Here is a 14,427-nt window from a genome sequence, read left to right as displayed (position 1 = left end):
TCACTGTATACATATTTTGTCTATATCTGGACTGGGGTAGGGGCTGTAGTGGTTTGGAAGGGGTGGGAAACCATGATTAAGATAATGAGATTTGACAGCAGACATATCTGGTTTGATTTATGACTTTTCTACGGATGAACTGTATGACCTTGAACACCTTTCTTACCCCCTTTTAACCTTTGTTTCCTGATCTGAAGATGTTCTAGCGTCACAGAGCTACAAGGTTTAGAAGAGGTAACATGTCTAAAGTCACTGACACAAATCTGGCATCCAATTAATGGCAGTCAGACATTGCTAAATGACTGGGTCCATAGACATGAAGGAACATGGGAAGTAGAGGCCATTTTAAAGAATAAATTGCTCAGCCCTGACCAGTGTGGCTCAGTAGTTTGGAGCATCATCTCATGCACTGAAAGACAGCAGCTCAATTCCTGGTCAAGACACATGCTCAGGTTTCAGGTTTGATCTCCAGTCGGGGCGTGTTCTGGAGGCAACCGATCAATGTTTCTCTCTCTCTCTCTCTCTCTCTCTCTCTCTGTCTGTCTCTCTCCCCCCCTCTCTCCCTTCCACCCTTCCTCTCTCTCTCCAATAAAAAACATATTCTCAAATGAGAATTTAAAAGGAATAAATTGCTCATTAAGAAGAAAGGGGATTGTTGGGAATTGGAAGAGCTGCCTTGGCTCTTGAAGGTATTATAATCAATAGGTAACTACTTTGATCTCTCTGTTCTCGTGTCATGTTGGTGAATTCATGATGTGCTGACATTCAAAACAGATGAGTCATACTCAATTCTGCCTATTTTGAAGTCAAGATAACAGCTTTTGTCTGTTTAACAAGCCTCCAGTCCCGGGATAAATCAACAAGCACAATTGTTTAACATTCCCATTGGCTGCATAGATATGATTTAATATAATGCAGTGACTTACAATAAAGTAAACTAACCTCAGCTCTTTCCCCCAGGAATCGTGAGGTCTGCACCCTGTAAGTCAGAGCTGTGAGCGAACAATAATTTTCAGACCTGTCTTGAAGATGCTGGGTAGCATAACCTGCTCTCTTTTGTGAGCTATATGCACCTATTACTATGTTTTTATTGCCCTCAACCTTCCAGAATGAGAACAATTAATATTTTATGGCCAAATTGTTTAGTCCTTATATTTCTTTTTAAGGGAATGGTTAGGAAGCCTATCAGAGTAAAGAAGAAGAAAAACAGTGGTAGGTTCATTGTTCTCAGGAGCTTGTTTGCAGTAACACAATGAGGAAAGTAGAAGAGAGAGCAGAATTCAAATGAAATGTTACCCAGTTTCCCAAGGAAGGAGTCTGTCCACAGAAAACAATGGGCTGGACATTTGGAGACCTGGGCTTTAGTCCTAAATTTCCCACTGGTTACCTGTGTCACTGGACTCTGTGTCATTCTGGGCTTCATTTTCTTCTTCAAGAAAATGAGCAGTTGGCCTATGCTTTCTAAGATTTCTGTTAGCTCTGAGTTTATAATTTCTCCCTCCTTTCCCCCTGCATGCTTTTTAATGAGGATTAGGAATAATTTATCATTATCAAACAGAAGCAATAGATGTGATTTTCAAGTATTAAAAATTATGAATGTTCACGTTTGTAAACTTGCGTAAACCCTCACAATATTCTAGACCAGTGTAGTTTTAGCAAGTCTATCCTTGAGAGGTGGGAACATGTTGTTTTGTTGCTAGTAAACAAAACACTGTAACCTGCACTATTCATTTGTTAACAATGCTTTCTATTGACTTACATCTTGTCACCCAGGCTGCACACCTGACTCTCCCACATCCAATCTACCATTAAACTCTGATGCTTCTATTGATGCAATATTTTCTTCTTTTTAATCTCATTGCTTCTGCCCTTATTCTGGTCCTGCCCCTTTTCTCCCAACCTTGGGGTGTTGTTACAGCACCCGGCAAAGTCACCTGGACTGCAAGCTCAATGTCTCATTGCCGGATGGATCTTCCAAAAGCACAGTTCTCACTGCATCATTTCTGTGTCAGAAATTGTCAATGACTCCTCAGTGCCTTGTGAACAAAGTTCAGGATTCCAAGTCTTTCAATGAAGGTCCTCAGTGGCCAATTACCAACTACATTTCAAAGCTTATTTTTAATTAATCCTCATTAAGCATCCACAAGAGTTCAGCAATGTAGTTAGAATTTTACTATTTGTACTTTGTAGCTGCCTTACTTTTGCCTATCTTCTTGTCTTTGCAGAAATGTGCACCCCCCTTCATCTTTATCTGTCTAGAGTCCTTCTATTCTTCAAGTTTGGTGCAAATACTATCCCCGCCACCTTCCTTACTTTTTCAGCTGCAAATGAGCTTTCCCTCATGAAAGTGTTAGTGAGTGTACCTCACTTGCTGACCTGTGTGTGTTTGTTCAGTCTTCCTCTCAATATTTTAAGCATTTTAAAAACAAAGGTTGAACGTTCTACCTAGAAGACAGCAGGTTGGTAGTTAAGAGACTTGAGTACTAGACCCAGCTGTGCAGCGGGTGGATTGCACTGCCTTTGACGAATCCCTCCACCTCAGTATTCTCATTTGCAAATTGGTGGTTTGTTCTGAATCAGTGCTTCTATGTACTCAGCCAATGGAGAAGGTTTTTATGGTCCATTGAAAGGTGAGAAAAATAGAGACAGTACAGAGATTTTTCATACATGTAGACATCCATTTTAATAGACTCTACAATTTTTATTTTGTCCTTTTAACTTTTTTGATGCTAGAATGTCATTGATTTTTTTTGAAATAATGATGGCAACAGATAGTAAATGTTAAACCCATTCACTGGGTAGAATAAAAAATTGGAATATCAATGCTGATCTCTCAAATATTGGAAGGGGGAATTAGAATTGGCCTATGGAATTTTTAAGCCCAGAAACCACTAATTAAGATGATGGACAATTCCATCTCCAAATTCTAAGACATCTGTGTCTGTCCCATAGTGCAGAGCTCTGAATATTTCCTTGGAAAATGGCTGAATGATTAGTTAACACCATTCTACTACCAGTTTCTTTATATATCTGTGGTTCTGCTTTTTTGGATATAAATAGTAGTGAAGTGTGAAGAAAGAGTTTCTATTTCATGAAATATCTTATGCTTTTCTTTCCCCTTTTCCCATTTCTTCCTTCCCCCCTCTCGGACTGACCCATAGACTCCTGGGGCTGCTAGCATACTGAAGTTATTATTACTGCTATTTGCTCTCAGCGTGCCAACTTGGCCAGCCTGTGGCAGAGATGAAGGTACCCCATGCCCAGAATCTCATCGTGGAGAATAAGGTGGTAGAGGCTGAAATAAAGGTGACTCCACACTTTATGTGTTTTCTTGGAAGAGGCTGATGCCAACATGTCCTCATGGAATTAGCAGAAAATTTCCATTACAGAATCTGTCTTCTCTAGGGGGAAAAGCCTGCTGAATCTTGAGGGTTTTTTATTTTTCCCAAACAGGAAACTAGATTTCCAAAAAAGATACAGCCCCATTCTCCTCAGGTAACACAGTCTTATTTCTTGATGAGAATTGGCTACAGGAACCAGCTAGGAAGTCTGCAACCACAGCCAGGTTTGTGTAAGCAAATCCAATAGGATTTCTGAGTCACTCATTATATATTAAACTAGTGAGCCAGTTTTACCGTAACTTTCCAATCAAATCAGTGTAGAATTTTCTATTTCATACAGGCTAAGGTTTAAAAAAAATCCCAATGGAATACCCTTCAAGCAGTATGATAAAAAATAAGCATAACCAAGAGAGTGTTAATAAGGGCAGGCCCTATCCTGTAAAAACCATACTTAAGATTTAATTTACTTTGTAGGTTGTGTTATTTATGTCTGCACTGTGCATTGTGAGGTATATCTCATTTATTAACAGCCTCTATGTTACTAGGCAAAAAAAGTCAGTGAAAATGATTAAAATGAATGGTGGCAGGCCAGCAACCACTCCCTCATGTGCCACAGCCTTCAATAACTCAGACTGCACCACTCAGTGTAAGGTTATGGAAATAAAATCAGTGAGCAAAAATGCTTCCATAACCTCTGTATTTTCCATGTCTCCTCATTATCATTGGACCGAGTTTGCATATAACTCCTGTAGAGTAGCTTTGGCTGCACAGGAAGCTACTAATAGATCTTGTTCTCACTGGAAGAACATTTAAGATTTTTGTCTGTAATGCCTGCAGTGAAAGCAAATAGGATTGAGGGAACTGTTTGCTCCGTAGTTTTTAAGGCTTGTTATGGCTTTGGGACTGGTGATCCCTGTTTCCCACACCATCACCTCCCTCCCTCCCTACCTCCCTTCCAGCCTCCCTCCCAGCCTCCCTCCCAGCCTCCCTCCCTCCCAGCCTCCTTCCCTCCCTCTCATATTCACTCATTGAACAAATATCTTACTGAGCATGAATAGCATGTCATATTAGATCCTGCTTAATAAAATGGTATATAAAATAGATAGGGTTCCTACCCGTAGAGCAGGGGGAGAAATATGTGGGGGAAAAAATAAATGTATACTAGTAATTGCCAACTAGGTTAAGAGTAAAGACTGAATTAAAGAGGGTGCAGTTAAAGTGAAAAGCAGGCCCTAGCCAGTTTGGCTCAGTGGAAAGAGCATCTGCTTGTGGATCCCCAGGTTCGATTCTGGTCAAGGGCACATGCCCAGGTTGCGGGCTCAATCCCCAGTGGCGGGCATGGAGGAGGCAGCCAATCAATGATTCTCTCTCATCGTTGATGTTTCTCCCTCTTCCTTCCTCTCCGAAATCAATAAAAGTATATTTTAAAAAAGAGAGAAGAAGCATGCTATTTTGGAGGAGGGATCAAGGAAGACCTCTCTCATGAGATGACATTTAAGTGAGACTTAGGAGGAGGAGGAGGAGGAGGAGGAGGAGGAGGAGGAAGCAGCTTATGTGAAGAATACAGAAAGGAGCATTTTTGTCGGGAGATAGAGTGAGTGTGAGAGGTCTGAGCAGGAAAAGTTTGGCACATTCCAACACTGAGAGTAGCTCAGTGGGCTCGAGCCTGTGAACCAGGGGTAGAGGAGTGTGGGTGGGGTCAGGCATGGAGTACAGTGAGAGTCACTGAAGAGAATGACATGATCCAGTTACATGCTAACAAAGATCACTTTGTTTGCTGTGTAGAGAAGAGATTGGACAGGGTCAAGAGTGGAAGAAGGAAGATCAATCTGAAGGTTAGAGTAGTTTAGTCAATAGATGATGGTGATCTGGTCTAAGGTGGGGTGATACAGACAGACAACCATATTAGGGTCTAATTGATAAATATAATGATGGAGTAGGGTTGAACATGAACTACTCAAATGCATCCCACATGCTATCTCCTAAGTAAGACCACAGAGCATTTCAACTTGGAATAATCCCTACATTCTCTAAGCACTCACAGCACTCTGGCTTTATGGCAAACCCCATCACTTTCTGTTTTACATTGTAATTATTGGTGCACATGTCTGCTTTCTAGATTATAAGCTCCTTGGGTTGGAAGGAAAGACAGTAACAGCCATGTACTGACTGTCCACCATTCTGCCACCTGCACTACCTGTCACAGTGCTTTGCACACAAAAGGCACTTGATAATAAATCAGTAATGAGTACCACAACCACACTCTCCATGAAGTTCTCTGAATCTCACATTAAAAACTTTGAAACAAGTACAGAGATGTTGTTTTCCCTAACATTTGGTGGCATTTGTCTATTAAACTTCTGTACAGGCCCCTTGGCCTGAGATCCACTGAAATGTGAGAAACAGGTTTTCAACCATTTCTACCAGGCCCATGAAATAGAATGTCGTTATATTTACAAAGGTCTGTGGAGGTCCCCGAAACACAGCAGCACAATCATATATCATAAACCCCTATCATAAATGGGTCGGACAGGAATAAGCCAACTTGAAAGAGAAAATAAAGTATTATAACCCTGACTTGAAAAGAAAATATGGTGTGTGGTTTATTGCTGTGGATTATGGAGGAAGAAAGAACTGATTTTAAGTCAAGAACAGAATGCAGTGACAGTCTTTAAACTCAATTCAGTATTCACAGGGCAGACAGTGGACGTTGGAAAGCCGAAGCACCAGGCTCCTGCTCTGGTCTTTAAAATACATGTAAAATTGCCTTTGCTATATTGTTAGTGCTACATTATTAGTATGTCATTCTAGAGGCAAGGAACGTTGGGGGGGTGGGGGAATAACAGGTACTTTCAAGTTTTTTCATCAGAATCTCACATTGCATTTTAAAGACCTTTAAAGACTGTGGCTTTGAGAAATTCTGCTCTGATGGAAGAGGGTTTTGAGTAGATTTGCAACATTGGAAAGAATTTGAACCATCCCAGTGAGAAGTTCTGCAATTATCAGAAAAAGATGATATCAAATAATGCGATTCTCTTATTTCTAGAATGACTTTCCATTGAGCATGCCTTCTCTCCTTTCCTGAGCTCCCCAGCCCCCATCCCTAAGTCTCTATTGCTTGAATGTAGAGAGTCATTCACATCTGGTTCAGACATGAAGGTATCGAAATATGTCCCATGACCAAGGCTGAAAGCAGAAACACTAGAGCACATATGGGATTTTTTGGTCAGGCTTGTTCTAGTCTAGAGGCACGAGGACAACACATACAACCACCACAGAAACTGACAGAACTAGGATAGGATACAATAGAGAGGAGCTTATGCACTGAATGGAGGTTGACCAGATAGCTCCTAAGGACTTGTTCAAGCTGGGTCACATGGTTGTTTTGCTGGGTGTGCTCAGCCTTATGAAACTGCCTATTTCCTCTGATTCTCTTGTAAGCCTTGGAGACTGAATAAGATATGTTGTATTCTGCCCCCTCAAGTCACATGTCTTTAGATTTTCCTTTGGGTGCAGCCTGACAAAAGAATAGCTACTTCTTGTGTCTTTTATGAGACCATTCAGGTCATCAAAGGAACAATCCCTAGCGGCTGGAAGACACAACTTAAGTAAAATGGGTAATGCAGCAAATTATTTGGATCCTTCATATGAATCTTGGTGATTCCTCCTGATTGGCTTGGCTGAATGCATTCATTCATTATTCATTCACTTGCTCACTTATTCATTTACTCACTCATTCAATAACCACTTTTTAGGGGCCTCCTGTGTATCATGTACCATAGACCCAGTTTTCCATTTCAATACATTTATCACCATTTTGGGGCAACAAAGGTGAATGGAAAAGAGTTTATGGAGTCATACTGGGAAAACCTTGTTTTTTAGGGAGAAGAGGGTCAGGTGGGTCAGACATCTGTGTGCCAGGCCCTAGTCTATATCAACTTCATTTAAAGTTCCAAATAAAAGGAAATGAAATAAAAACACTAGCTGTTATTAACAGAATGACTTTTGTTATTTTTCTAGGAGCAACCAAAAAGGAAGTCCATTAATGAAAATACAATTCATGCTTCTTTGTTTGTTTCCAGATCACCAGATTAAAAATTGACCGAAACCCTTTTGCTAAAGGATTCAGAGATTCTGGAAGAAACAGGTAAGAATTGGGAAAGAGACTCATTGACACTTCTTTTATATGTGACGTTATTCCAACCACACCCCATTGGCTCCTGCTTTTTGGAAAACACTTGCATGTCAAACACTCAAATTACCAGATCAAGTCCCTCATGGTGTTTCCTCCTCTACATCATACTTGATAATTCAGGCACTTAAAACAAATTTTATGGTGATTTATTATCATCAAAAGATTACTTTTTCTGTTAAGCATTTATATGTGGCTAGAGAACCTACAGTGATATCTCATCTATTTTTCATTATCAGGAAATAAGGAATTGTGGACAAATAAAATTTTTTACACAATTACTAGAGGCCCTGTGCATGAAAATTCATGCACTGGAGGGGGCAGTCCCTCAGCCTGGCCTACCCCCTCTCACAGTCCAGGAGCCCTCAGGGGCAGGAGGCAACCCAGCAATCAGGGGAAGGTAATGTCCCTATCACACCTCTGCTGCTGCCACCGCTGGAGCGCAAGCCTTGAGTGGCCCTGGGTGGCTGGGCAGCCGCCATCCGAGGCTTGCCTGCGTCTTGGGCTAGCTCTGGGCAGCTGGGGGCTGAGGGCGGGTCCAGCCACACCGTGCGCCTGCCGCTCCTCCCCCTGACCCCATGGGGCTGAAAGGACTGGGGGACTCTGGTGGGGCTGAGGGGACTGGGTGGCGCCATCTTTGTCATGGTGTGATGGTCAATTTGCATATTCCCTCTTTATTAGATAGGATTTCTTTTAAGAGGTAGAATGTTGTTAAAAATTAACCATTTTTCTGAAATGATTAATATGAAAACATGAGATGTTTCTGCTTTAATAAAGAGAGTTTATAGAGTATCACCTCTCTGGTGCCCTAACATCACCATTGATTAGGTTGTCATATAGTGAAACTCTCAGGAATTGTTGATGTTTATAGAAATACTAGAGGCCTGGTGCATGAAATTCATGCACGAGGGGGTGTCCCTCAGCCCAGCCTGCACCCTCTCCAATCTGGGACCCCTTGGGGGATCGCGATCCCACTGGGATCGGGCCTAAACGGGCAGTCAGACATCCCTCTCACAATCCAGGACTGCTGGCTCCCAACTGCTCGCCTGCCTGCCTTTCTGATCGCCCCTAACCGCTTCTGCCTGCCAGCCTGATCACCCCCTAACCACTCCCCTGCCAGCCTGATTGATGCCTAACTGCTCCCTTGCCAGCCTGTTTGCCCCTAACTGCCCTCCCCTACAGGCCTGGTCACCCCTAACTGCCCTCCCCTGCAGGCCTGGTCCCCCCCAACTGCTCTCCCCTGCAAGCCTGGGTCCCTCCCAACTGCCTTTCCCTGCAGGCCTGATTGCCCCCAACTGCCCTCCCTTGCAGGCCTGGTCCCTCCCAACTGCCCTCCCTTGCTGGCCATCTTGTGTCCACATGGGGGCAGGATCTTTGACCACATGGGGGCAGCCATCTTGTGTGTTGGAGTGATGGTCAATCTGCATATTACTCTTTTATTAGATAGGATAGAGGCCTGGTGCATGGGTGGGGGCCAGCTGGTTTGCCCTGAAGGGTGTCCCGGATCAGGGTAGGGGTTCCCTTGGGGCGTGGGGTGGCCTGGGCGAGGGGCCTGTGGTGGTTTGCAGGCCGGCCACGCCCCCTGGCGACCCAAGTGGAGGCCCTGGGATCTGGGGTTTATTTATCTTCTACAATTGAAACTTTGTAGCCCTGAGTGGAGTCAAGCCTTCTGCTTGCTCCAAGGCAGCAGCCATTTCTGTTGGGATTTATGTATCTTCTATAATTGAAACTTTGTAGCCTTAAGCAGAGGCCTGGGCTGGCCAGGGCTGCAGAAGCTTGGCTTCCTCCATCGCCGCGGGCAACCCTAGCCTCCTGCTCTTTCCAGCTCCGTGGCTGCCGCCATTTCTGTTCGGATTTATGTATCTTCTGTCATTGAAACTTTGTAGCCTTGGGTGGAGGCCTAGGCCGGCAAGGGTAGGCGGAAAGCTTGGCTTCCTCCATTACCGGGGAAACCCAAGCCTTGCTCCTGCTCTCTGTGGCCGTAGCCATCTTGGTTAGGTTTATTTGCATATTTGCTCCTGATTGGCTGTTGGGCGTGGCTTGTGGGCATGGCTTGTGGGTGTAGCAGAGGTACAGTCAATTTGCATATTACTCTTTCATTAGATAGGATTTGCTCCTGTTGTAAATGGCCTTGGAGACTATGGTGTTTTTCTAGTTAGTTCTTTCTTCTCTCTAAATACATCCTTTCTAAAATGAAAATCTGTTATCCACAGAGTTAAGAGAGAACTGAAAATGCCAGGGAAACCAGATTGATCTAAGGTTATTCAATCAGAAAATTTCACTTTACACAAACCACACTGAAACAGCAAATGTGACATGCATGTCTCATGAAGTGTGTAGGCTTTGTGATCACTATTCACTTTAGTGTTAGGACATTTTCCAAATTGGGGGCATTTCTTTACATCGGAATGCCATAAATTGTCAGGAGTTACCTTTGCTATTTTCTCTACAAGAGTTTTCAGATGAACTAGTTTTATATTTAATCACTCCATGAACTACATAGCTAGCACATATTAGAATCCAGATTTATGCTAAAAATCAGTCAGTGATTATTTCCTTTACAAAATGATTTATGAAAGTTCTTTTTTATGAGACACTTATCATATATGTAAAAGCTTTTAGATTTCTATATAATTTTGTTTACCTCAGAATTTTTTAAGGTCCCATCTATTGAATAAAGTAAAAGCCACTTAAGCTTCCAGTTTGCAGATGGCAAAATTGAGTAATATGTTTTAGGTCAGGCAACTAGTTAGTGATACAACTATGTGAGAACTCAGGCATATGGACTCCAGGCCAGATGCCTTCCTGCTCAACGACTCTTTGTTTAAAATAAGACAAAAGCCTTTGTTTTCAAAACGTAGCCAATGAAGAACGGATCCCTATTCCTTTCAGTTCAGAGAGATGGTCCTCTTCCTCACAATGAGTTTCTAGTCCATGTTCAGGTCACAGAAAGTGCCTGGGAGCTGTTTCCTGTTGCCTCCCTTCCTGGGCTGGCTCTCTGGGCATATGGAGGACCTTGTTAGTGACTGGAGCTCAAAATACAAGTTGGCCCTTCAGAAATAAGCCTAGGGTATTGGAGATCTTTAACTTGGAGTCCAGGGATAGACGTCATGGGTTCTGTGCATTTCCAGATATTTTAAGTAATATCGTGTGCGGATGAGCAGGTGTGCATTTTTCCAGGGAGAGGTCTACAGCTTCTTTCAGATTCTTGAAAAGGTCTGGGAACAGCAGTTAAGAATTTCTGCTCTAGACACAACTGTATTTTCCCAAGGCCCAACCAACCCTACTGTCTTTAGTTATTCAAGTACTTTCCTTTTTTTTTTTTTTTTTTTAAACTCTTGTCTCACCAGTGGCATTTATTGTGTGTTTATTTTCTTCTTGGAGCTCCAGAGCTTTTCTTCTTCTTCTTCTTTTTTTCTTTGCTATTCTTTCCTAGTGGAATCCTTGTTTGTCAGAGGCATGACCTGGATGGAGAATCTGAATAGTTAGGCTGTACTGACCAGTGTTAGAGCTGGGCTGTGGGGTTGGAGCCACATTTTAATGGATTTAAGAATAAGGCCATACACCTTGAAGCATGTGCCTCTGGTTACGAAGTTGTGATGACATCTCAGTTCAAGTCCTAAGGTCCCTCTGCCTCCTCAGTGGGCTGGAAGGGACCTTGACTCATCATGGGGCCCTGGCCTGTGTCTGCTCTTATGGCTGGTGAATGTCTACTGTTCAGTAACTGCCTGTTCTGCCTGGGGAACTGGTCTTCTTTGTAAGGACTCCAGGAAAGCAGAACTATAGTCTTCACTTGCCCATTTCCATGCTTTATTTATTGACTAGTGGCTCAGTGCATGAAATTCGTGCACTCGGAGGGGGACCCTCAACCCAGATTGTGTGAGGGCACAGGCCAGGCTGAGGGACCCCATCAGTGCATGATGGGGGCTGGGGAGGGACGCAGGAGGTTGGCCAGTCGGGGAGGGACTGCGGGAGGGCTCCAGAGTGTGTCTGGCCTGTCTCGCTCAGTCCTGATCGGCTGGACCCCAGCAGCGTCTGTCCCCTGGTGGTTAGTTCATGTCATAGAGAGCAGTTGAATGGCCTTAGCACATCATTAGCATATTACACTTTGATTGGTTGAATGGATGACAAGTCACTTTGCATATTAGGCTTTTATTATATAGGATTTTTCTCATAGCCTGGAAATACCTCATTAAGTCCCATTAAGCCCTAGCTGGTTTCGTTCAGTGGCTAGAGCGTCAGCCTGTGGACTGAAGGGTCCCAGGTTCGATTCCAGTCAAGGGCATATGCCCGGGTTGTGGGCTTGATCCCCAGTAGGGGGCATGTAGGAGGCAGCTGATCAATGATTCTCTCTCATCATTGATGTTTCTCTCTTTCTCTCCCTTTCCCTTCCTCTCTGAAATCAATAAAAATATATTTAAAAAACAAAAACAAAAAAATAAAACCTGCACGCTGTTTTAAGTAATATTAGTAATTATAGAAGTTATCTGTGATCAAACGCTTACTGTGCTCCAGACCTTTTACTTATATTCCTTCTAATCTTCAAAGCAACCAGTATTTTAAAAATAGGGAAACGGAGGCTCAGGGAGTTTAAGCAGCTTTCCTAATGTCACACAGTAAAACTGGAGGGACTAAAACCCAAGTCTGCCTGACTTACAAACCCATGCACTTTCTGCTCTATGAGGCCAATGACTGAAACTGAACTTATGTTCAACAGGTATGGAGAATAGAATTTTTTTCCCAAAAGCCTTCACCTATTTAAAGATAAAGGACCTCCTATTTTCTAAATAAAACAACCTGTGTATACTAGTACTCTGCCCGTCTTTGTCTACTTTCCCAAGACTTTGTCATCTGCTTTCTGCACCCCTGTAAACAAGGTGTTCCCTAATAGAGGCAGGAAGTCAGGCTGAACTTCACTGGCAGGTGAAACTGTGATACAATGACACTGAAAACCTGTGTCATGATGGGGCAAAAATACTCATTAAAGGTAGAAACCATTTTTGTCTCCTGGCACTCTGGGAAGCTGGACTAAAATACACTCTTGTGGCCCTTGTATTTTCTCTTTGAAAAGCTCCAAATTATCTGATTATCACAATTTAATGATCACTAGCTGCCTGCAGGATCTGATGAGGGCGAGAATGATTAATGCCATTGTGCAGATGGGACGGATTGACGGGCGAGGATCTAGAGGATTATCTGTAAATCTTCTGTTGGTTTGTGCCAGTATCAGAGCCCAGTTTGTCACCTTCCAGCCGGTGCCTCATCTGTTGCCTTTCTCTTGCTAACAGAGTTCTTATGAATCTGTGACCCTCCCCAGGCCTTTTAGACATTGAATGGCTCATACGGACGAGCATGGTTTGACGAGTTGCATATAAATGTACCCCAAACATACGGATTACATTTCCTTTCAAAACACATGGGCTTAAAAATTAGGGGGAAAAGCGCTCAGCCAATGTTTTTTGGTTTTGCAGAACACAAAACATTTGTGGAATACTTTGGAGTCCCAGAATTTGCCAAACCTCAAACCAAAACATGTTCAGGTTTGTTGATCTCAATCCTTCCTAGTGCAACGAAGAGGCTCAGGAAGGGAGAAGTGTCAGAGGAAGGATGAGGAGGACACAGCTGCCTGATAGTATCTTAAGATGCCTCGTGCCAGTCTCTAGGCCAGTAAGCCTCTCATTGCAGCACAGCGTCCTGCAGCTGAGCTGACAGCAGTGCCTGCTGAAGGTAGCCAGGGTGAGGATACTTATTTCCCATTCTTCCTTCTTCAATGTAAAGAGATATCCATGGAGAAATACTTCTGGCTTCTCACCCCATTGCTTCCTCCTTCCCCTCAATGGGGAACCAAGGTAACTGATCTGATTGCTGAGTCTGGGAGGAGGAACCCTTCAGGACCTGCTTGCCTGCAGAGAGCTGGCCTTCTGGGCTCTTTCCACTGTATGGTAAGCCCAGCAGAAGAGACCCACAGTTTGGGGGAGTAGCTTATTTCAGTGGAGTTCTAGCCCACTCATTCAGCCTTTATGCCTATGCCATAGTCTCCAGACCCCTTTGCCAACAGTCAAACTGGTATTTTGGTCTCCATTGCATCAGGCTCCTAGGTCTTTCTTGGAAATTATTCTGAGTTCAAATAAGGATAAGAGGTGATAGTCATGGGGCCTTCCAGAACCCCAACAAGAGCCTCAGTGAGTCCAGTATCAGCCCTGTGGTGTCACCATCATTGGAGCCTGTCGTGGTTCTCCTGCTTCTTTAGGAATCGTCATTCACACTCTGGTGTGAGAAGGTCCTCACCCTTCAAACTCTACTTATGAAGCTTCACCTTTTTTTCATTTGCATGTAACCAGGTCCCTTATGAGAAGTCTCCACCAGAAAGACACATGTGTGTGTGTTTGTGTGGGTGCATGTATGTGAGTGCTTGTGTGTTCATGTTTTTACTTGATTTTAGTTCCAGACATGGTCTTTGCAATGGGTGGGAGATTTTACTTACTTCTATTGTTCCTCCTTCTAGATTTCTCAGCAATTATGTGGTCTAGATCTGGCTTTGGATGGGGAGTGGATCAATACATGCTTACCTTTAATCAGATCTAGCTCCTGGACACAATTTCCAGCATTACCTCTGGGAGGTAACTCCTCCTGGGAGGAGACAGTAATACCCTCCTGTTTGGGGGTGTGGGGGTAGATTCCTTCAGCCTGAGATGACTATTGTCTTGTGCTCTGGGTTTTAGGACTCTGCCCCCTGCTGGAATGTAAGCTCCTTGGAATAGGACTCTACCTTTTTCAGCTTTCTTTCTTTTCTTTTTTTTTTTTTTTTAAAATATATTTTATTTAATTTTACAGAGAGGAAGGGAGAGGGATAGAGAGTCAGAAACATCTATGAGAGAGAAACATGATCAGCTG

The 14,427-nt window shown here is 43.3% G+C and overlaps 1 protein-coding gene across 2 annotated transcripts in view; it reads left to right on the top strand.

Annotated features, from left to right (window-relative positions):
- The window catches only part of TBX15 (T-box transcription factor 15), a 98,558-nt gene that overhangs the window by 60,375 nt on the left and 23,756 nt on the right, over window positions 1-14,427 (top strand). For both annotated transcript variants that reach the window (XM_080648080.1, XM_080648081.1), the window contains exon 6: window positions 7,424-7,488. In XM_080648080.1, coding sequence (XP_080504206.1) covers window positions 7,424-7,488 — 65 coding nt within the window. The remainder of the gene's footprint in view (window positions 1-7,423; window positions 7,489-14,427) is intronic.

This window comes from Plecotus auritus, assembly GCF_963455305.1.
Source record: "Plecotus auritus genome assembly, chromosome: 12".
NCBI classification, from domain to species: domain Eukaryota; kingdom Metazoa; phylum Chordata; class Mammalia; order Chiroptera; family Vespertilionidae; genus Plecotus; species Plecotus auritus.
The sequence above is the reverse complement of the archived record's forward strand: the minus strand, read 5'-3'. Positions and strand labels throughout refer to the sequence as shown.